A 24025-nucleotide genomic window follows, 5' to 3' on the forward strand; every position below is an offset into this window, starting at 1 on the left:
CAGCAGAGGGACTGTGTCAAGGGTCACACTAGCAATCCAGGCCTAGAGACATTCTCCAGATAAAGTCAGGTAGAGTCCTGGAGTCCTCCATGTTGCTAAGCTTGGAGAGCTACCAGGCCATGGAAGACTGTAACCTCTAACTAGCAGGGCCTCCCAACAATGGCTTTGTGTTCAGAGGAGGTAGGAAAGGACTTTCCTGAATTCTCTCCTACTATTCACTGTTTACACTCATAATCTTTAAATAAAAGTTAACAAATTTGGTTTTAGAAAGTATGCAGATTAGTTTGATCATGTTGCTAGGTAAATCATACCAGGCTTTGGCCTGACTGAGACAGCCAAGCTGGAATGCCCTCACCATATCCCCAGACCTAACACAGGGGACACCTACAATGTGATCAGAAGGTCTGTGTGATAGCTAATCTAGGTTGTCAACTTGATTTACATTTGGAAGCAACTGAAACCCAAGCAGCTGGGTGCACTCGTGGGGGATTTTTTCTGGATTATTTGAGGTGCAAGACCCACCCTAAATTGCGATCATTTGTGATCATAAGACCCACCCTAAAACTGGGCTATATTTTCTGGTGGTCACCTATATAAAAGGACACAGAAGGAAGCTTGTATCTTGTCTGCTTACCCATTCATTTCTTTGCTGGTGTTAAAATCGGGATTCCAACATGGACTGAAAACTGGCAGCTCTCTAGGACCTCCCGGGGACTCCAGCATCAGATTGGGACTGCTAAAATATCCCATCTTGGGGACTGAATAACTACTGTATCACTGGCTTTTCCATCAGGAGAGAGCCATTGTTGGACTACTTAGATCACACCCTGTAAGCCACTCTGATAAATCCCTAATACATAAGTATATATTACTTCATTCTATCAGTTCTTGGAGAACCCTAATATAGTTTTTTTTTTAAATAAATCAAGTATAACCTTAAGTCATATTAAGATAATGGGCAACAAGTTTAAAAATCAAAGTGCTGAGAAATTCTGTCTGTAGAATGTGCCTTAGTTTCTCCTCAGCCTTTCAGCCTTTAGGTGGACCATTAGATTCTAGACTTCTGCCCAGTTGCCAGGCAATGCAAGCAGTAAATCTCCTCACATACACACTACTGGTTCTGGTACATGATAACTAAAATCTCCCATGACTCCTATTTTCTACCAGAACTACAGATGTATCATGGGGTTGTATAAGATTTAAAGAGCACAGTTTACAAGCTGCGTTGATGGAATAAAATGTTACCCATAACCAAGTCAACTAAACATTTTCCTGGAATACTTTTTGGGCTCAACATCTCTGCTCTCCTCTCTGCTGTACTGACTGTAGTGCACAGGCAGTGCATAGGCTTGCCTGTTTCAGCCAGGACACCCATCCTTGCTGGGTGCCCTTCTCATCCCCAGTGAAGGCATTGCTCCTATGCGATCTTAACCAAGAACTACTCAGGAGCACCTGCTTCAGGCATTCAGTTTCCATTATTATAAAAAAAAAGAAAGAAAAAGAAAAAAGGCAAATGGGTTTTTAAAAGCTTAAGACAGTAAAATATACAAATTTATTCAGGGCAAAAATTATTCTCAATTTCAAACTCTAAAAATATCTGGCAGAGGGGGTAGGGAGAATACTTTTCAAATACACTTGCTGCTGCTAAGTTAGTGTTGAAACCTGATCTCAGTTCTGCAAGGCTATTTATGAAGATTTCATAGTTAAGCTAGGGTAGATATTCACAGGCTCACTGCAGAAGATTGCAGGGTTGTCAAACCCCATGAAGATGTTTCATTAAAAGCAGACACGATCTCACAGGCCTAGAGAGATGGCTCAGCAGTTAAGAGACATAGCTGCTCTTCAGGAGGACCCCAATTCAATCAACCCACATGGTAGCTCCATACCACATTTAACTCCAGTTCCAAGGGATCTGATTCTTCTAGCCTCCATGGGCACTACACATACATACGTGGTGCACAACATATATGCAAGTAAAATACCCATGCACATAAAATAGTAAAACAAAATAAAAATAAATCTAAAAATTAAACAAACAATCTAACATGTTCTCAGATTAGCTCACTGAAGAAAAGATGAAATGCAACTGGACCCAATACTTCATATAACAGGTTGTGAATCTCAGTTGTTTGGTTTGTTTTCAACTAAATCAACTATCCCAAAGGCCAGACAGAGTTTTCTGTATAGTTTTAGTGTTGATAATTCTAAGTGCTGAGTCTAAGCATCTAACAGCATACATTTGATAAGGAAAGCAACATTGGGTAGCATCACAACAGAATGTTTAGCCCTCCATCACTTACCTTCAGAAGTCAGGTGCCTGAGGGACAAACCATTTCTATAAGTTAGGGCTCAGATGTGAACCAGCCCCAAACACAGTGCTGTCCAGAGACGGGGAATGTCAAGACATGCTAGGTATGGTGCAGTTACATTCAAACCCACCTCAACAGATGAATCAACCAATCTGTTCCCTACAGAGGTGAAGGGAGCTCTTAACTAAATCAGTGAACACCTAACAAGGCTACATATAATATGTATTTCCTGTCAGTAAACCACAAGGAACCCTAACATCTCAGCATGAAACATTCAGGACAATAAACACATGCCAATATATACTAAAACTCAAAATGTGGGAAACACTAAGCTTGATTTCCAACAAACTATTTCTCAAGAAATAACCTGAAGCTGCAGAGATTCTCAGTAGTCAAGAGCACTGAGTGCCCTATCAGAAGAGCCAAGTTCAGTTCCCAGCACCCACATGGTGACTCACCATTATTTTTAACTTCTGTCCCAGAGGATCTGATGCCCTCTTCTGAACTCTGAGGACACTGCAGGCAGGTGGTATACAGACACATGCAAAACACCCATATACATAAAATAAAAATAAAATCTCAAAACAAAAATTTAGAAAATAACAAAGCAAAATGATTTACATTTTTCTTTAATAAAATTATGGCATTTAATATTAACAGCAGAAAATATTCATGATTCACATCCAGAAGCAATTAACATTCCTTATTACAAATGAAGTTAAAAAAAATCTAACATGTTCTGTATGTAAGCCCTCAATTGCATAAAATATATTTAGCATCATTTACAGCCAGTGCACTTATATAAGCTATTATTTCTTTTCTTTGACATTATGCAAAAGAATATGTTAAATATGTATGTTAGGACTTTTGAACACCATGAAAATTAAATGTCAATTCCCACTCATTCGTGGGGGACAGTACACACTGATAATTCCCTTTGTAAACTACTGCATATCACCTTAATGATTATTTCAGCAATTTTAATGTACTTAAAGTAAAAATTTTAAAATTCCTACTAAGTGCCATATTGAAAAAGGTTTTTTTCACTGCAGCACCTTTAGACAACAAAAGATTGCATCCTGTTCAGTCACACTATACAAATTATGACATTTTTGGGAAATATGTACACAAAACATAATACCAATGTTCTTTTGATAAATGTCATGTTGGTAAGCAGTTTTAGAAACAATATCTTATAGTAGGAACCAGCACTCTGAGATTTCCATAAGTTATCTTCATGAATCAGGAAGCCTGCAAACACAAGGTATAAAAAAATTAAAATAAAGATGTAAAGTGCACCCAGCGCACTCCAGTGACCATCTTCATACTCTTTGTCAAGTAATAGTCAGGATTAAATACTGTACCATTTCTAAATGTACAACTCAAGATGTGAAACAGCAACAAATTCACAATCAGACCCAGCTGATAAGAAATAATGCATCTAGAAGAGTCCACTTAGAAAGTGATAAGCCCCAGAGACCTAACTCGCCTCATATGTCCAAATCAGTATGTCCAGTGTTTCCTTACCTACTTCAAAATGTGTTTAAAGACATAAAATTAACTTCTTCCTAACCAGAGAGTAGACTCTTATCTAACAAACTGCTAAGCTTTGGTTACGTAAAGTGCAGTTCAGTAATGTGCCACCCAACTGCTCAAACACACCTAGGAACTCTGCAGGTCACTACTACCTTCAAAGTCAGCTTTCAACTCTGCTAAAGTTTCTGTGAGGAGTCATACAGCTTCCAAATGTTTCCAGAACACTCTCGTGTGCTTCTCAATTACCAGACACTGGCAATGAAGCTGAATGAAGTACAGAAATCCATAGTTGTGCTATAACACATTCAAGATCTGGCTCTGATTTTTTTCTTTAAATACTTTCATACCTTTTGTTGTATAAAATTTTCAAGTTTTATGATGATACATGCTGTACATTCCATCACTCTCATGGCAACCTCAGACGTGAACCTGTCGTTAGGGATCTGTGGGAAAGGAAGCAAATCAGGATATCTAGTTTTTAAGCTGTCTACACCATAAGCTTCCAATGTGTGCACATCGTTTGTCAGTCCTTCCAGCTGTTGGCTGTACTCCTCTATCTTCTGTGCAAGTGCCGTTGGCTTTACGTCTTTATCAGATTTCCCCCTGACGGCATAGTCGGCTGCAATCAAAGCTAACTTGGTGGAGAGGTAGCACTTGAAGCACACCCATTCATTGGCATTCTTGTGAAGGTCATTCCTGGCAGCTGAGAAGTTAGCTCTGGCTTGTCTTAGCCATCTCCGGGCTTCCACTGGATTGCCCACAGACTTGAAGGTGGGAGGGACAAAGAACCTTTGAGAGTATGTCTGTCCAGCAGAAGGAGGGCATTTTTCTTTACTTTGCTGTTGCCTTTCAGATTTATGACTTGTGGCTTCTTGATTCCACGAAGTATAAAATCTTTGAAATGAGTACTTGTCTGACTGAAAGCGGGATGCAGAGGTTGAAAATGTTCTTCTTGAAGTTCTGTCTGCATTTTGATCTAGAAAAGCCTGTTTCTCTAATCTGTTGATTTCATTCTGCAGATGTTTGAAAACTTCATTAGCAATGTCATGATTCTCTGGGTTTTTGTCAGGGTGCCACTTCAAATACAACCGTCTAATGATCTTTTTTCGTTCTGATTCTGGAAGCTTCCAAGCTTGCTCTACCACTGATGTCACTTCTTTTAAGATTTCTGGTAAAGAATTCACCTTGAGCTTTTTTGGGGAGTGGTGTTTGGAGGAGGAAGACTTGTGGCTCTCTCTGCCAGGAAAAAGAGGAGGAATGCTTTTGAGACCGGGAGTCAGGAACTCTGTGGGGCTTGTTGGTGTGGTGGGAGCACTGTCTCTGCTTTGAGAGCTTTCGTCAGGCCTTGAGAACTTGTACAGATCAAGAGAGCTGACTATCTTATACTCACTGTAGCCAATATCAATCTGATAGATCTTTCCTAGGAAGCTAGTATTGTCAGCATCTTCTCTTTCAACTTCTTGCACAATAATTGCATATGTGTATGTCGGCTGGTATGACCCATAGATATCACCACCTTCTGCATCCACAAGGTATCCCACATATTCTCCAGGATAAAAAACATTCATTGGATCCATAAGCAGCGTATAATGGATCTCAGCAGGTATTGGTGTGCCAGGCATAGGAAGTTCCAGTTTTGATGGCTCAGAAGAGTCATATTTTACCCCTAAACTGTCAAGTTTCTCACTGATCCTGTAAATGTCGTTGCATCCCAGCATAGCAATTAAATACGACGTGTCAGAAATCAAGTTGTCAGTTGCTGATTTTAGTGTCATTGCTAAGGCTAGCAGGAAGTTAATGTCTTTACTGTCTGAATGCTGGATGTAGAGCAAGATGACTGCATTGCCAAATCGCTTCAGAAAAGCAAAAGTTTCACTTCTGCTATGGGGAATAGGATTAAAACCTTTAACCCTTAATGTTGTCTGAAGCTTTTCAAAACAGGACACTTTCAGCCCTTCTCTTAGAGCTTTGCAAAGTCTGATGGCTTTTTCTTCATTGGCCAGGAAAGCATTATCATTTTCATGCTTCATGATTCTAATGAGTCCTGTGATGAACTGCTCTGAAGACAAGAGAAGTTGCAGTCTTCCCTGAAGAGAACACAATGCTCCAAACTGGCACACTTTGGGAGTCTCTTCATCGAGCTGCTCTTCAAGTATACTGCTCAGCAGACGAGGTCGAAGTTTTTGAGGAAACAGCATGATCAGTTTAGTGTGGAACCCGTGGTCTTTCCCTAAGTAGCACTGGCTAAGATCAACTAGCATTTGCACACCAATATTGCCTTGGATTCTACTTTTATAGTGTGGTGCATCGTCAAACACCAAGATACTTGACTTCACCAACCTACCATCCTGGCTCGGAAGGTAGAGTGCGAGGTCCCGGGCATTCTCCAGATCATTTCTCACCTTGACTGAATCATTTTGTAGACTCTTGAACAGACCAGAAACCACTCTCTTAACTGTGCGCATTTCATTAGGATCTAACTGCTTTCCTTCAGAGTTTTTGAATATGCGGCTCAATACTTCAACATATTGCTTAGTTGAAATAATATCTTCAGTGCCTAAATGTTTGAACAGCTGATGAAATGTGCCAAGCTCTAAAGGCAGTTTGTACAAATAGGGCTTAAAATCAGCTTCATATTCCAGGTTTATCACTACTTCCTCAGGCTTCAGAAGTTTCCAGCCATCTTCGACCATCACAAAAGCAACACCCCGAAGCTGAAAACGGAACTCCCGTTTTTCTGCACTGAGAAATTCATATATGCTCCTCAAGACCTTTGCTCTAGTTTTTACCATTTCCTCATCCAAAGTTGTTATGTTGCATATGTTTCTGCAATTATTAATGACCTTATCAAGAGGGGGGTCCAAGTTAACATTAAGCATATTTAAAACTTGTTCAAGCTGTTCCTGTGGACCAAGGTCACTGCCTTCTTGTTCTTTGATGCTCAAGGGTGTGGCTTTCTCTGGAAGAATAGGGCAGGAGGTCCATAGCAGCTGGAGCACATCACACTGCTTAAACTTTGGGTTCACCTGTGCTCCATTGAACTTTATGAGAGGAAGCGTCCCATTTACCTCCTGGTACTGAGGGTGAAACCGAATGTATTCAGCAGGGGCCCGTTCAGGACACAAGAATGGTATTAAGGACAGTTCCTTCAGAAAATTTCCAGATAACAAATCCATTCGTTCTTGGAATATGTGATGGAGAAGGATGTCAACTGTACTTTGCAGTGTTTCTTTAGACCAGTTTTCTGTATTTGCCCTCACACTGATTTCCTTGGCAAACTGTAACAGCTGCTGCTGGGAAAGTACGTACTTTAGTCCAACATTTCTCAAGAACTCCACCCAGGATGTCATAAACGCAACTTGGTTTTTAGGTTTTATTACTTGTTCCAGTTTTTTAAAGAACTCTTTAGGAATAAACAATTTTTCAGGAAGCATAACTTCAAAAACTCTCACAGTTCTATCATAGAAATGTTTTGCTTGTTTGAGTCGATTGTTGGCATCATGGATAATCAATAAACTTTCCAGCTTTTCAAAAAGTTGTTCTTTAATCTCTGACAGCTCCTCAATGCTTGACAATCTATTCTTCAGATAGATCAAGTGCTCTAATTTTGCATCATAAGAGAGATTTTCAATTTTTGGTAGAAGGTGTTTCAAATACACCTCCAGATCATCTACCGGCACACAGCCAAGAACCTCGTACAGTTCTTTTAAATGTACCTTTTCTTCAAGAAAAGCAGATGATGATGACTGTGTCCATTTTTCCACTTCAGCTGAAGGGATACTTTTGGTAAGCACATAGCATGTTCCAAATTTTGCAATGCTCATATAGCGGCCACTGATGGATTTGTAGCATGGGAGGGACTTTAAAATTTTTATATCATCTTGGGACATCAAGTGACTCAAATTACAGTTGAAATACATCAAAAGTGCTTCAAAGTCATTTTCCACTAGTTTTTCAGTTCTAAATGTTGAAGTTTGAACCATATAATGTACAGCCTTCAGGATGCTTGTGGGGCTATCGATGTTTGCTGTGTGACATGACAACACAGGAACTAATGCACTGTCTTTAGAGCAGATTTTGTTCAAAGCAAGCTGAATACAGCCAGCTTTCATGAGAGCGTGAAAAACCTTATCGCTCTGCGCATTTGGGAAAACAGCGATGTGCATGAGGCTCAGGGGAATCAGCACATCTCCCTCGGGAACCACAAGCTGATTGGATGACACAGTGAACTTTGTTCCTGGAAGCAATGCCCAGTCTTTGAGGATGTCAACAATGACATCAAATGCTGGCTTTGGTTCTTCCTGATCTTCTGTCACACTTACAGATTCACTGATAAAATGCCAAGCATTCTTAAGCCAAGATTCACTGGCAAAATTGTCTTTCCATTTTGCACAGTGTTTGGTCTTATATTCACGAGGCAATACAGAAGAGAGTAAGTCAGCAAAGCTGGAAATATCAAACACTTTTGCAACTTTGCAGTTCAACAAAACGCTACTGTATTTCAAGTATAAGGTATTCATAAACAAGTCTTTACGTGATGGAATTAATTCATGGTATGTTGTTAGGAACTTCGGTCTTTTACTATCAAAAACCTGCAAAACACTGTCCAATGTGATGAGCAGGGGCAGTCCCTCAACTTCAAACTCATTTTCTTCAGCATCTTTAAAACAGTAATCAACTAACAGTTTTAAACTATGAAAGAGCTTTAGGTTCGTTTGCTGGAGACGACAAGGCAGCTTCCCGATATGGCAATTAGTATCAGCAGAAGAGAAAGTCATTAAGAAGGACCTGACATCAGCAGGAGTCACATAGCTAACAGGAATATCTGCATCTATGAGGCAGTGGTAAAGATTAGCAGTTTCGTCACAGTTATAAACCAAGTTGAAACCGATTTCTAAAAGCAGGTGCTTTAGTCTGTAGACATTCTCTGCAACTGTTTTTCGAGTTGTGATGTTATAATCTGCATTTTTAAGGTGTTGTAATTCGTCCTGTAGCAAGTTATCAAAAAATGGTCTAGTTTTATTCAAAGTAGACATATTGATCCAAGTAATTATGACTGCAGAGTGCAAATCAGAGCCATCAATATTTGGAGCACGAACAACAGGTAAAAGGCGTTTCATGTCTTCATGGATGCAACTGTAAATTGCTTTTACTAAGCAATATAAATCTGGCTGCAGATCAAGCCTGTTAACTGGAAAGAAGGACAGAAACTTCTTCAATGTGTCCTTTACAACATGAATGGGTGTGTTCTGTAAAACTGACAATGTTGGGTCAGAACCAGGGAAATACCGTTTTTTTAACTGGATTAGTAATTCAACATATGCAGGCGCTATTAATGCTGTCATTAAACTATTATTCCAGTCACTTCGGACACCAACCCCATTATCATCACGCCACAAGTTTCTTCTGGCTGAATCTAGAGCAAAGTGGCCATTCACATGAAACGGCAGACCTGTCTCCAAAGAGAGAGGCAGAAAGCAGAAGGCCCTGTGGGGCTTTTTATAGTTGTGTGTAACACAGGCAGCTACTCCACCACGTGGGAAGAGAGTGATATCTTGGTTCTTATGAGCCGATATAACACTCTTAGACACTTTGTCCATACTTGAAAACCCTGATCTATTGCAGATCAGCCATGTGGTCAGATTGCCCTCAGAGTCCTCAGTGTCCATTGTGTAGGTTATCTGTTGAACCGGAATGTCCTTGAGCTGCCTCTTTTTAGTAACACTATCAATTACAGATGCATGGAATTGCTTCCTTTTCAATCGGTCTCCATCAGTGATCTTGCCTTTTACTGAATAGAGCACATTCAAACCTCCTGTGGCTTTATCTATTTCACAAATAGATATTTTTTCCATGTGATTGAGAAACATCAGAAGTTCTGCCCCATCAGAGCGCAGTTTGTCTAAAAGATTCTGGACCATTCTGTCTGAGGATGGAACTGAGGATATTTCTGAAACTTGTGCCATTTCTGCATTACGCAGAGGAAATCTAAACATTGTACAATTGTCCAGTTTAAAGTGGTTTCCCAAGTAAAGATCCAGAACATCTGAGAACTGGGTTCTAAAGTCTGCATCCAAATCTCTGAACATGCGTCCAGGACTAACTGATGTGGCTCCTGGTGCATATCTGGCATGGGGATCAAAAATACACAGGATATCATTGCCAGAAATAAAAGAAGGGCAGTCTGTAATGTGATACACAGAATTGAATCCAATTCCATATTGTCCCGTTTTGCAAGGATTTCCTTCTTTGGTGCCTTTCCCAAGATTCTGAATTCCTCTAACATCATCTTCTGTAAATGGCTGGTTGTTGTACACACACAGTGCTGGCCCTTGCAGTGGGGCCCACTTATCATCAAATATTCGGTCAACAGGATGCTGCCTGGGATCAAAGACAAAGCAGATTTCTGTGGCCTTTGCATCATCAGCATTTTGAAGAAGCTCTTTCAGCATTTCCTTTTCTGAAGGATAGGCATTGAGTATGCTCTTAATTCTGCTGGTCAGTTTTTCTTTCTGCCCAAACTCTGTACCTGGAGCTGTGAAACAGATGTTGGATGCATATCTTTCTAAGGCTTTGTGTCTCTTTGGTATTGCTCCTAGTTTTACAGCTACTTCCCGGGGTATGTCAGCATGGCAATACTTAACAGTAGAATCCTTTACTTTTATCCAGGGACAGTCATTATAGCATAATGACTTAGCAGGGAGAAGCAGAAGATTAGTATCTGGCAGTAATATTTTGCCATAATTTTTCTCACAGAATTCTTGTCTCTTTTCTCTAATGAGACTCCAGATTCCTTCACTGATTATTCGTCGGCAAAGCTGAAAATTCTCTTCTGTAATTTGTTTTTTTCCTCTTTCTTGATCAATAGTCTCTAAAACTAGGGCAAAATCTTCAACTGTAAATGACTGCCGCACACCCACACTTTCAAAAAGTTCACGGAAACTATTTTTATACTTGTTAGGTAACTGATAGAGGTATGGTGCTGCTTCAAAATTCAAATGGAAAGAAACTTTTTCTGACTCAACATATACATTCTCAACCAGAATGAAATGAAATGGTTTTAGCTTTTCAATAATTGCTGCCTTGGCCATTTCATTCTGCATCATTGCTTCATGGAGGTACTTGTAGCAAGCATTGGTGATGTTCTCCTGATACAATGTAATGCCATCATCAACGGACTTTGCAACTTGCTTCAACTGATTTATTACCAGATCAACTGTTGGCTTCTTTAGTAAACCCAGAAACTCTTTAACAGCCAATGACACTGAACCACACCCTCTAAAAGAATGGGAATTTTCATTGAGAATTGGTTGCAAAAGACAGACTATATCTTGATATTCAGCTGTGTAAAGGTCAGTTGCTGCAAACATGGTTTCAGGCTTAAAACTGTTCCCTTTCCATTCTAAAGAAAAACCTGCTGGCTTTGTTAGAAATGGAAGGAAGGGAATTGTTTGGTATCTTGCAGCAAAATCCTTTGCTCTAGGATCTCTTATTTTTAGCTTCTCATCAATAAGGCTTAGTAAAATACTACTCCTTAGACAGGCAGCAGCATGGTCACTTTTATTAATCTCAGCTACTGACTCTGCACGCTCTAGCATGTCATCCCACAAAATATCATCTTTTGCCATGCCTAACTGAACTAGCTTAATCAAAATAATAGGATTGAGGTAATCCTGTGTAGAGCCATAAGGGAATCTCCCATCCTTAGTATCAAATAGCTTTGCAACTCGTCCTTCGGGGTGGATCAGTCTTGATGGCAAAACCAAAGGATGGCCCTCCAAGGAGCAAGGAACACATGGGGTAACACGAAGAATTCCTGAGAATTCATCAAGTTTCTCATTTAAGACAAAATTCATTAAAGGATCTCTCAATTCTGCTTCAATTTCCTGAATATTAGGGAAAAAGACTTCTGAAAAAAACTGTTTCTCTGAAAATGTATTTTCAAGCAGTATTTGTTTACAGCCGGCCTCTTCAAATCCTGCCTTTACTGAAGAGGGAAGCTCAACAGCACAGAGGTTTTTGGAGCCTGTTTTCTTGAGGTACTTCAGAAATATCTTGAAGGCTGCTGAACCAACATCTTTCCTTTGAAGTATAGAGTCATCTAGAAATCTCACATTCTTCATGGAAACCCAAGTAGAACCATCAGAGAAGACTCTGGTCAACTCCTTCCCCTTCCCATGAGCTATATCTTCATAAAATCCTTGACAAATCACAGAGAAGTCATCATGCACTAGATCAGGATCAGGCCACACAGCATAGTAAGTATAATCAATCAACTCACCACCAGTGGCAAGGTCCCGTAAGACACTGAGTGCTTGTAAGTAAGCTTTCACAATGACATGCCTCATGAATGTGGTATTCCATCGCCCTTTTGTATCTGTCTTCCAGATTTCTTTCCTATTTGAAGTAACAGCAAAGCACCCATTGATGTGAACTGGTAGCCCTGTTCTTATTCGTAGAGGTAAATAGCAGAACACCTCTCCTACGTGTGGTTTCACGGACCACTTCTGCTCCTGGATTTCATGCAGAAGAACACCTACTGCCCCACAAGGAACCAGCCCTAGTCTTTTTCCACTTTCATTCAAGGAAAACTTCAGAGCCTCTCCTGTATCCATGCAGGCGCATATAAGCCACGTAGTGCAATCTACCGTCTTTTGTGGCAACTCATCTGATGGCTTTTTTGATTGGCCAGACTTAGCCATTTCAAAGAGAGTAGCTGGGTCATCATCTGGACCTCTAAACAGTGGTGACTGTAAGTCAGCAATTCTCCTAAACACATGGTGGAATTCTTCAACTGTGATCTGAAGAATGCAAGATGATTTTGGCACATCAGTGGGAAGTTTTTTGTTGCTGCTGCTACAAGTCTTCATGAGTTTAGCAGCTTCTTTTAAAACACTCAAAGCTGGTGTACTCAATGCTTTGGAGGAGCAGGCTTTTTTCTTAATTATTATTGTGTCTTGCGCTAGGTTAGGGTTTGTTTCTTCTATCTTCAAGTATTTCAGGTACATTGAGTTTACACTCTGGGTGAAAATGATAAGTCTGTGCCCACAAAGGCTAAATTCATCCACTAGGGAGTAAATATCTGCAGTGTTATAACAGGTACTGCTAATTTCACTCACTTTTGCTTCCTGCTGTGTTCTAAAGGACAGCCGGAAAAGAGTTCCATTGTAGCTGTAAGGGGCCTCTACAGCCAAAGGTAACTGACAGCCAAATACATCTATAAATGGTTTGAACTGATTCGGAAATTTCCTAAGTCTTTTCTGCTGTTTACTCCAATTAATTTTGATTCCAGGATTAGATCTATCTTTTATGTGTTTACTGATATGATTTATGTTTGGATCAAACATAATCATAAATTCTCGGCTCATAATGATGGGGATGTCAGTGATGTGGTACACTGAATTAAATCCAAGACCAAATTTTCCAACTTTGTCAACTTCTCCCCTTTTTAAAGATTCTCCTAATCTGGTTATGTTTATAAAATCTGAATCTGAGAATTCAGAATTGTTGAAAGACCACAAAGCAGGTCCATGGCAAGCTGCCATCCCTGGGTCTAGGAGATTCTCTCTGATGTCCATATTTCTTCTCATATCAATCATGAAACTGCATTCTGTAGCATTTGCATCATCAGCATTTTGAAGCAGCTCTTTAAAAATATCTGACACTGAAGGGTATTCTTCCAAAATATTTTTAATCCTTACAGTAAGAGGCTCTCTTTGTCCTGACTGCTCAAACCCCATGTTTTCAGGGTTGATCAGTCTTGTACTAAGACAGGGAACTTTTAGCCACTCCGCAGTTTTCATGGGTATGTCTTCATGTACCAGAATGATTGGTTCCACTGAATCTTCAAGTAAGTCATTGAGGTCATCAACTTTGATGTCACAATAACAGCATTCATGAATTGGCTTCATGACAAGTTTGGAAGGATTTTTGCTATGATAGATGGGAACTGGTGTATTAGGGCTTGCTGGAATCTGGTTGCTATACAGCCATCGCATAATATTCAACATAAGATGAAGGTTTTGTTTACTTTCTTGTTCACTCAACTCTTGGTCACTTGCTAGATAAACCTTCTGAATGACCATGGAAATATGATCTGATGTCAGCTCTTCTATTGAGCCGCAGGCCTTAAACAGCTGGTGGAATTTTGCCATGGTTTTAGGCACATTATATAAATAAGGCTGAAGATCCAGATCATGGATTGGTTTTATCACAGCCTGAACAAGAGGGCAAAAGTTTTTGCCAGTCCAAACCCATGGAAATTTCAAGGCTTTAAAAGAATCCTTCCCTTCATTCAGATGATCATGCATGAACCCATAAATTTCAAGCAAAATATGTTGGAACTGATAGTAATCTTCATCACTGAAAGTTTTTGATGTATACCAGTCAACAACAATTTTAAAGTGTTTTAAGACAGCACTGATGCTAGGCTTTGTGAAGATGCCTAGAGCCTTCTCCAAGTTTACATGGACACTTTCAACAAGAGGAAGTGAGGATCCCACTAGAACTGCATGTGCTGCATCACACATATCTGGAGGTGCACAAAGATTACAGAGGTCCCCTTTCCAGACTAAGGAACCTGGATAATTTGGAGGCCTTTCCTTGTAGGCAGGAACCCATTTTATTTTCTTCAGTGTCATCTTCCCTTCAGAAGACTGTAAGAGTGTATGGTTTTTATTCAAGACTAGTAAGAGGGTTTTGGCTTTCTTTAGGAGCACATCCTGATTCTGACAGGAACTGACTTGTAATGCTTCAATTTTTTTTGCCACTTGTACAACATCTTTCTCTTTCAGGCTGGCTTCATTTTTTAAACCAATCTGTCTCAAAGAGTGAAGGATATCTGGTGAGGTAAAAATTGCAGGTGGGAAACAGGCTTCTTCTTCATTATAAAAGAGATCCTTTAGTACTTCTATATCAGGATCAAAGAGTTCACTGGCTGCTACCACACGCTCCTGTGGCATATGAATAAATTTTAGTGGCATCAACCAATCAAGCACATTTGGATTCTCATTTTTAAGAGAGGATAGATTCTCAAGGATCCACAGCATAAGATGTGTTACTTCTTCCTGGGTATAAAATGCATTTTCAATATCTTTTAAAACAAACTTTAAACAGCTTGTAGTTTTTAACTTTTCGATTTTCAACATGTTTGCCAAACGAATGGTAGCTTCATCACTACTATCTATGACAGAAAGAGACAGTCGCAGATCTGCTGGAAGTTTGGCAGTATGATCCAAAACTTTACATCCTTTTAATTTAGTGTAGGAAGAAATCCCTTGATCAGATGAGTGATTAATTCTTTTGAATATTGTCAATTCTTGAATTATTCTTTTCTCTTTTTCACTGGTATCAGTCAAGCTGGCCAAAAACTTTCTTAGAGCATCTTTGTGGGTTGGAAGTAATGATGCTACTTGGTTACATAACTTCTGCAGTGGTATCTTCTCCATTATCTGCAAAATGGCACTCGGTAGTGGCGAATGGATATATTTTTTAACAAGAGGATGCTGAATAGAGTTATCTAACCTTTTTAGGACAATACCCCCAAGCTTCTGTACAATATCTGCTAAGAATTCTGGAAGCTGAGCTCCAGTCTCGTCATCTAAAATGACTACTGATGGGATCCTGAGTCTAATGAGTTCCACACACGTCTGATCCTCATCCAGCGTAGTTCTGGGGAGAAGTGGCATCTCATCAAATAAAGTCAAATCTTCTGCAAAATGTATGTAGAGATTCTTCCAAACCATTTTAAGCCACAAAATGGACGGGTGGTGCTTGTCTTCACTGAATGGATACCACTGAACCACCAACTCTCTGCCGGGCCAGAATGTATTCATTACTTCCTTAACAAGACGTGCAAATCGTTCTGGATTTAGAAGCTGCAGCTGAGTACACGGTCTTCCTGTAAACCACACACAGAAATGTTACGCACAACTCTAAGCTCTTCTGGTCTCACGTTTAAGAAGGTACTAGGAAGTTGTTTGAAGAAAATGCAAAAATTCAGTATAACTAGTTTTAAAATGATAGTCTATACAGAAAATAATGCTTATAATGACCTCTAAAAGAAGCCATTTCTACACAAAGGCTTATTTTATTTAAAAAAATTCATCAAATACATATTCAAAGGTATATAGTGTTCTGCAAATGGAATCAACATGAAAAGCAATGTGTAATGCTTAGTTGTCCACAAGTGAAAGTTCCAAACAAAATGCAAATAAAATTTACGTATTTTTTTTTTTCATTTAATGTGTAAACATTGATAAGCAGGCCCAATACAAATACAAGTACTTTCGGTACCTGACCTGCAAGATTGTATAGGAAGAGAAGGGCTCAGACTCAGCACAGGGGCTGCAGTTTCCTTTTTAGCAGCTAACACTTTCTAAAATGCAGGTAGCAGTGGCCCTTATGGAATTTCCAATTAGCCTCTCTAATCAGATATGCAACTGGGTGTCAGCTAATGTCTCAGAGATTTGAACTCGCTCACCTGGAAAAGCAATGGGGATGAGGCTCTTCACAGACTGTTCTATACGAGCACAGCTACAGTTTGGCCAAGGTTGATTTTATTAAAGTGTGTTCTGTAGAACCAGGGCTTTTGTAGAAAAGCTCCAGGACAAACAAACTAAACACGTGGGGTGTTGCTGCCAGGGCAGGTATTTCTTCCTGCCAAAAAAACTCTATTTCTGGATGACTGCAAACTAGGAGAGTAATAGAATTTCGCCTCCTTCGGGAACAGTTGCTTATCTCAACAGATTGCCTAAAATTAACATTTTAAAAGTATATTTCATATGTCAGAGTATTTTTGATATTTAACATCAGTAACAACAAAATAGAAAACTACATACCTGTAGGTATGTATTTGCTCTTATAGAGAAATAAATCTCAAAATCAATTCCATGGAAACTAACATTTATCTTTCCCCTATGTGCAATGACTTCTAGATCCTTATGAGCGATTGTGGGAAATGGTGTAACAAGAGGTATACCTCAGGCTCTTGGGACTTTTGTATATAGCTTTTTTTCTTTTTGATGAGATCATATATGAGGTGCTTCCAAGGCCTTCTAATGGAGGACATGGAGACTCCTGTGTGAACATTTATACTTCAGCGTTAAAAGCTAAATGTCTTCAGGATAAAGTAGCTAGAAATCAGGACTTCAGATTAAAGATATTATAGTCATCTCATTCCCACCCTTCCCTCTCCCCATCCTAGTACTTTTGAATCAAGGCAGGACATCTTTGTTTCAAAGGTTTACTCTCTACTCCAAAATCCCCACCATGCTATTTTCAAACCACTGTCATAGAAGTCCCAGCAAAGACACACTTTGGAAACATCAAAAGAGTGATAATACCCAGATTCAGAACATTTTCAGTTTCTACGTCATGTGACAGAAGAATTCAAGTAATTTTTTTTTAAAAATTAAAGTGTCAGCAATACAACCAATGTAGTTTCCCTGGGTTATGGAGCAAATTAAAATTATAAAATCAATTTTATAATAATGTTTCTTAAAGTGATTACTGAACAGAATTAGCTATAAGTGAATATCTAAGTCATAAGTAAAGAAAAAACATAATTTTAAAGATATAAAAATGTTGAAAATTAAAATTCAGAATACCCAGAAAGCAAAATTTTAAAATATGTACCATGTATGTTTCATGTAAACTGCCATATCACATGCATTCAGTAGATAATCCTGCATAATATCCTGGCATAAGATTTGACAATTTACAAAACATACTTACTTACCTTTAGGAAAATTATTTGGTATGAATTGCAAGTAAAATGTCAAGACACACACACCTCACATATAGCATGCAACTAACAGTCATGCTCAACTGGAAAAACATTAGGAAGTAAAGGAGAGAGAAAATGTAAAAAGGCACAACTCTAAGTAGATTAAGTTAATTCAGGCAGAAGTCCAAAATTCTAGGCACTCTATACTGAAGACAGTTAGCTTTTAACCCGGAAGTATAAATGTTCACACAGTCGTCTCCATGCCCTCCCCTCTAAAGCACTGCGAATAGGATGAGCAAAACAATTTGTAAGCATTTTAATAAATGAGTTGTGGGCTTTGTGGCTTTCACAACTATCAGCAATGTCAAAACATATCTAACTATCCTTCTGAAAAAAATGTCCCTAGGGTCAGCAAACTATTACCAGGTACATTCAACTTTAACTTAAGAAGAATCCTTGTACATAGGTTTGGTTGGCCACAGATGAGTCCATCTCTTAGATACTGGAAACAATATTGATACAACCAGTATCTGCTCAGAGACTGTACTAGTTTTGTTTCCATTATTTACATGTCTACATTCCTTGCTAACTTGGAGAATAAATGCACATGGTCAGAAAGACGAACTATCAGTCACTGTAAAAATTGTCTTAACAATGATGTTTTCATTCCAAATGCTTTAAGTAAGCTCCTTCAGAGGTGCATTCTACTAGACAAAGCTAACCAAGGCACTGTGTAGACGGCAGTTCTTTTTGCTTCCTGATACACAGTGGCAAAGGAACTTTGATGGCTGGTAAATTCTAATAATTCACCACTGTAAAAGGCGAAAGATTTATACGATTTGAAGAGAAACCAGAGTATTTCACCACTGTATAGAAGATGCAAATCCTTGTAAAGACACAAATGGCAAATGTCCAATTAAATGATTACTGTATATCAGTCATATCTTTAAAAAAAAAAAAAAGACCAAGGTAGGGAGCTGGGGAAAGAAAAGGAAAAGGCAATCCAGCAGTCCAGCACTCAAGTCTAGATGTGGTGCTATAGGCCCCTGGGCCTTTCAGAAGCATCTTATTCTAGTTCTAATGGCCCACTGCTTCCCAGAAAGTCTGCACTGCTACTCTGCCACTGACATCTTGCCTTGGCCTTTTGTTGTTGTTTTTCTTGTAATACTGGGCACTGACTACAAGGTCACATGCAAGCTAGGCAAAAACCCTACCGCTGATCTATATCCCAATTCTCTTTTTACTTTACTTTTCATAGATTCTCACTAAGTTGCCCCAGGCTGGCCTTGAACTCACAATCTTCTTACCTTAGCCTCAGGAACAGCTGGTATTACACACGTCTACTATCAGGCTTGGCTTGGACTTGAATAGGAGATACAGCACAGAGATTCAGTAACCAAATGCAATGGACCCCAGGGCAGGCAGTAACAGGGTAGCTACTTACATCAGCACTTTACTGCCTCTTTCATTATACTTTCCCAATATAAGGGCTATTGATAGTATTAGATATCTTTAATACAAATTTAATATATACAAAAACTGTCACTCTAATAATGACTTAGTTTCTAAACTAATCATGTATGTGTGTGTATATATATATGTGTGTATGTATGTATATGTATATATATATCCTGCTTCAAATGATATATATGAATATCAATTTCTATTAATCAAATATTACATCCCTTAAATTTCCAAGTAAAACATGAACTTGGGAAAATAATACAAAAAATAAGGATATCTATTAAAGAAAAACAAAAAGAGTAGGAAAATAATAAAATGAGATGCCCAGCATTGTCAGGTCACCTGAGTGTCCTTAATAAAAGGAGACTGGCCACTTTAGTGCTCTGTAGCTAGACAGGGCTTCCTACTCCCACCAATCTCCACACTGGGCTACAATTCTAACAGTTCCCAGAATGCTCTCCTCCCTGCATTTCTCCTCTGAGCACTTGCATGTATAATGAAAGTGCATCCACGCCACATTCTCCTATGTAAGCAGTGTAATGTGTCTTTCATTTGAGACTATTTATGAAATGAAGATTTTCAAGTCATTCAAATATGTTTTCTATCAGTGTTTGCAAAACAAAGGCCTATATTAGTAGTTTCCTCTCTCCTTTAAAGTTATTTCCAGCAAAAAAAAAAAAAAAAGCTGACATAATTTCTAGCTATTTAGGTTAAAAACAAAACAACAACACAGGATTCAACAAACCAACAAATGACAATCAATCAATCAAATGAACACAACATTCAGTCAGTGATCCTACCTGAGTATCCCCAGAGAAGCTGCTGTGCTAGAATATAATTAAATCCATTCTTAGAAAGGCCAGAACATTCAATATTTCACAAGCTCACTACAGAAATTACATTTTAAGGCAATGCTGTCTGTAGACTCTCCACACAGCATTATGCAAAAGAGGCAAAAACAAAGCTCTAAACAGTGAATGCATTTACGAATTAAAGATCTATTCAGATGCAAATTAACCTAAACTCTGTAAGAACTAAGGCTTAGTTCAGAGCAGAGAAAAAGGAGAGTGCCTGTTTATAAGCACAGATCACAGGGCCTCCCCGCAGCCTGCAGGCTAACCATGGGCTTTCTCACAGGCCATCATCAAACAAAGGGCCTAGAGAACCGAGAAAGGGAGAATAGAAGTTTTATAAGTGCTTTAATATCTGTACATGTAACTCTCAGTTTATGATAAGGAAAGGTGAATTTATCAGACAAATCCTACTGCTTGCTTCTGATAACCACCAATAACCACAATGTTCTAAGAACTGTCATTCATCCCATCAAGTATACCGCTGCACCTTTGTGCAATTACATTTGTGCACTGGAGTAGCTGGGGCTCGGTTTCAAGGCTAAGACAGGGACTATAAGTCTCATCAGAATGATTACCTCACCAGCAGCATTTGCCAGTCAGGCAATACAAGTGCTGGATAGCTAGAAATAAACACCTGATGAGGAAGGCAGGCTAGAGGGATGATTATAAGTAACTACACAAGTGCAGCTGTGTGGTGCTGCGTTGTGTTCAGTGTTACACAAGCGCACATAGGTTACATGAAACGAGATGAAGGGGGTGGGCATAGGAAAACAATCAAATGTCTGAATAAGTGCTCTTTAAAGATGAAAATGATCAGGGAGAAAACAAAACCAACAAAAAGTTTTGGTAACAGCAAGCACTGATTTAGCAGTCCTGTATACCAGGCATCTTTAAATGCCCAGAATAAGATAAAACTAGGTAATAAAAAAGTCTCACGGACAATGTCAACGACATGGCTTTTTTTTTTTTAAGTAAGAAAAACAAGAAGCCTTTAAAAGATTTTTTTGATAAGAGGTAGAAAACAATGTTTTAGAAAGGTAAGTTCTCACAATGCTGTGTTGACTAGAGAAGTAGGAATGGCTGTGAGAGATACCGGCTTCTCCTGTGTTTCAGGAAGAGATGGCAGTAGCCTTAATTCTGGCAAAGGCGGGCTTAGAACAGCACATGGTCCTTTTTCCAACAAAATACATTGGGTGTGGGAGTTCCAAACATCGTCACAGTACAAGTCTTGTGTCAAATACAGCTATCTGTACACCAGAAGCTAGCAATAAAAATACAACATTTTCTAAAGATTTGTATACATGGATATGAGGTCATTATCTTTTCAATAAATAGTGTACATCATGATAAAGTTGTGTCAACGTCATCACTGAAAACATGGCTGTCCCTGAAACACGAAGGCTGGAGTCTCTCCCCTGTGTGTCTACACAGAATACAAACCCATCCCTGATTTACCACCCAGCTCAGCAGGCCCCTTCTCTGCAGTGCCCATTGTATGAACGACAGTGCTGACTGATATCCATATCCTCATGCAGCTGTCATTTTTTTCATTCATTTATTAATTTCATTTGGCACAATGCTTAGTATATACAGAAAACAAACGTTTAAGGACAACTCTTGAGCCACTAACTGTAAGAGCACGTAAACTCATCTAATAAAAAGTATCTTGAAAATTAAGAAACATATAAATATGATCCTAGCACCACTCCATTGGGAATTTGTCTACTCAAATACTTTTTTTTCTAGGTTTTTTTTTCATCTAAAACCCATTTACTGGCAGAATTTTCTAACTATTCACCTCACACTTAATTTCTGATAATAATCCTTTAACTCATGTAATTTAAACTGCAAATAATCTAATTTGCAAATAAAAATAAAAAAGAACAAAAACAAAATGGTGGCTCTGTGAATTTCAAGTTATCTAAAGTCTTTCATTTCCTTGAGCTTTTCAAGTAGAGATGATGACAGGCTCCGCTAGCTAAGGGCTGTGGAGAGCAAACAATAGAAGATACTCATCACAGTGATGTCTCCTAACCAAGGAAGGGGGAAGTAACTGAGACAAGGCCTTGGACTTGAAGCCCATTACCAAACCCACCATGGGAACTCCAAGACCATTCCCCCATGCTACATAGACCCACAGAGCTCTCAGGGCCTGTAGAATCACATTTACTATGTGGCTCAAGAGCTGCCTCCTGGACCCCTCTCCCACACCTGAGCAATAATGAGATGGCAAAGACTCCACGCACTAGGAAGTATTCTAGGAAGACTAAGCCAGAACGTCACTCTGGAGTTCAGTGCCGGGTCTGCAAACATGAGACTCAGCCCCAGGCAGAAGACAGAAGTCTCAGAGTGCCTTCCAAGCACTGGGCAGAGATCTGTATAACAGTAGGACAGACTACTGTTCCAGCATGCTACACTGTCAGCCGTACAGCAGGACTTCCTCCCCAGCTATCTTTTATTTATCTATTAGTACCTAGATCATGAGCATCTCCCAAGCTTTCTCTGTGATTACCAGAGTGCAGGATGCAATGCATGGAATAGATAGAGGTTGGTCAGCCAGTATTGCTACAGGTCAGAGTAAGAAGTTCTGGGTACAGTAGAGTAACTATAGATAATAATATATATTGTATGCTTAAAAAAGCTAGAAGATTCTCCATCAAGAAATGTATAGAAGGGAGGGAGAGAATCAGCATTTCTACACCTCATAAAGATTTCCTGAAATGCACAATTTACAAAGATGAGTCATCTGGATGGATGCTGGCCACAGTGTCCATCACTGCAGCTCTCAATATTCACAGACCCTCGTGGCAGCATTTACAGGCTCAGTCATTGTATCACTTTTAACCCCAACCTCATTTCTCTGACAAATCCCAAATTCTTTCATGATATTTTAATGAATAAAGATATATAATGATTAACAACTTTTCCTTGAAAGGAAAAACTCATGTTGTCTCTGATAGATCACAAAGAAAAAGCTTCTTGGTAAGACAAATTCTGAAATTTGGGGGTCAAATATCTAACTTGGGAATATTCCAGATAATAGTTTTATAAGTGAAGGAATGTTTTCAGAAATTGAAAGACAGAATTAAAGTCAGAACTGTAGTAATTTTCCCTCCACATTACTGTTATTTCCCGAAAGTCATTCCCAATATAGAGCCTCAGTGAGTTTCTTAGGTCTCCGCAGTCCCCTTGCCTACAGTGCTGTGGGGTTGGATGGGTGCACATTTCTTGAAAGTTGATCACATCTGGTAGCTAATAGGATCACCCAGAATACTATAAGTGGGTCAGGATGTAGTACAGTAGACAAGGCAGACAGGGTAGAACCCCTCTTCTGAAAACCCCAAACTTAACCTTTTCCTCCATCTGTAAAATTGAACTCATCATCAGTTTCCCCATTATCAAACATGCTGCAAGATCTGAGGGTAGGAGGGTCTGGGGAAAACAGGACAAAAGAAAAGCACTGTGCAGGCTACGGTACACATCCTGCACAGGCCCACCACCAAGAGCCTCAGCATGACATTGCCTTTGCTATCTTTTAGACACTAGAACGGCTCCTAACATATCTTCAACTGAACAATTCTTCTAGGCTGAGCCATAAGAACTCAGATTTATAGGTGTAAAATAGACAGTTATTAGAAAAAAATCTTATAAAAACCTTTCACATTTTCATAAAGTGGGTTATTTAAGAAAAGCACTAAATGGCTACTATACCTCGGGTCTGGGCAGCTTCTTTTAAAGCAGTTAGAAGGTGAGGCTTCAAGTTGTCCAAAATAAGTCTTGCTTCAAGACCTGGGAAAAGGGACCTAGAACGTGAGAGGTGTGAGCAGTTACAATTCTAACAATTCTAAGGTTAAAAAAGTCCACCATATAATTTCAAGTCAGTTAAACCTGCTATTTCATTTTACACGAATTACATCACATCAAACTACAATATTATCTAGGCTTTGCTTTAAAATACAAAGGTATCATATACTAAGTCAATTCAAAAAGTCTAAATATCTAACAATAAAACAAATTTTATTCCATGAAATGTCAACATGTACCCTTAGCTATAGAAACTTAGTTGCTAAAGCTAAGTAGGATGATGCACATATGTAACCCTAGCATCTGGGAGGCTGAAGAAGGAAAACTGCTTT

At 39.1% G+C, this 24025-nt stretch overlaps 1 protein-coding gene across 6 annotated transcripts in view; it reads right to left on the bottom strand.

Moving 5' to 3' along the window:
* Positions 1-1952: 1952 nt before the first annotated feature.
* Sacs (sacsin molecular chaperone) overlaps positions 1953-24025 on the bottom strand; it is an 80445-nt gene continuing 58372 nt past the window's right edge. For 3 of the 6 annotated variants that reach the window (XM_057786591.1, XM_057786592.1, XM_057786593.1), the window contains 3 exons: positions 23601-23692; positions 19836-19862; positions 1953-15744 (listed from right to left, as the gene is read on the bottom strand). In XM_057786591.1, the coding sequence (XP_057642574.1) occupies positions 4187-15744; positions 19836-19862; positions 23601-23692 (11677 nt within the window). In that variant the 3' untranslated portion in view covers positions 1953-4186. Of the gene's footprint in view, positions 15745-19835; positions 19863-23600; positions 23693-24025 lie in introns of those variants that run through there. The other 3 variants (XM_057786594.1, XM_057786595.1, XM_057786597.1) reach the window with 3 other exon arrangements.

This window comes from Chionomys nivalis, chromosome 12 (genome assembly GCF_950005125.1).
Source record: "Chionomys nivalis chromosome 12, mChiNiv1.1, whole genome shotgun sequence".
Taxonomy (NCBI): domain Eukaryota; kingdom Metazoa; phylum Chordata; class Mammalia; order Rodentia; family Cricetidae; genus Chionomys; species Chionomys nivalis.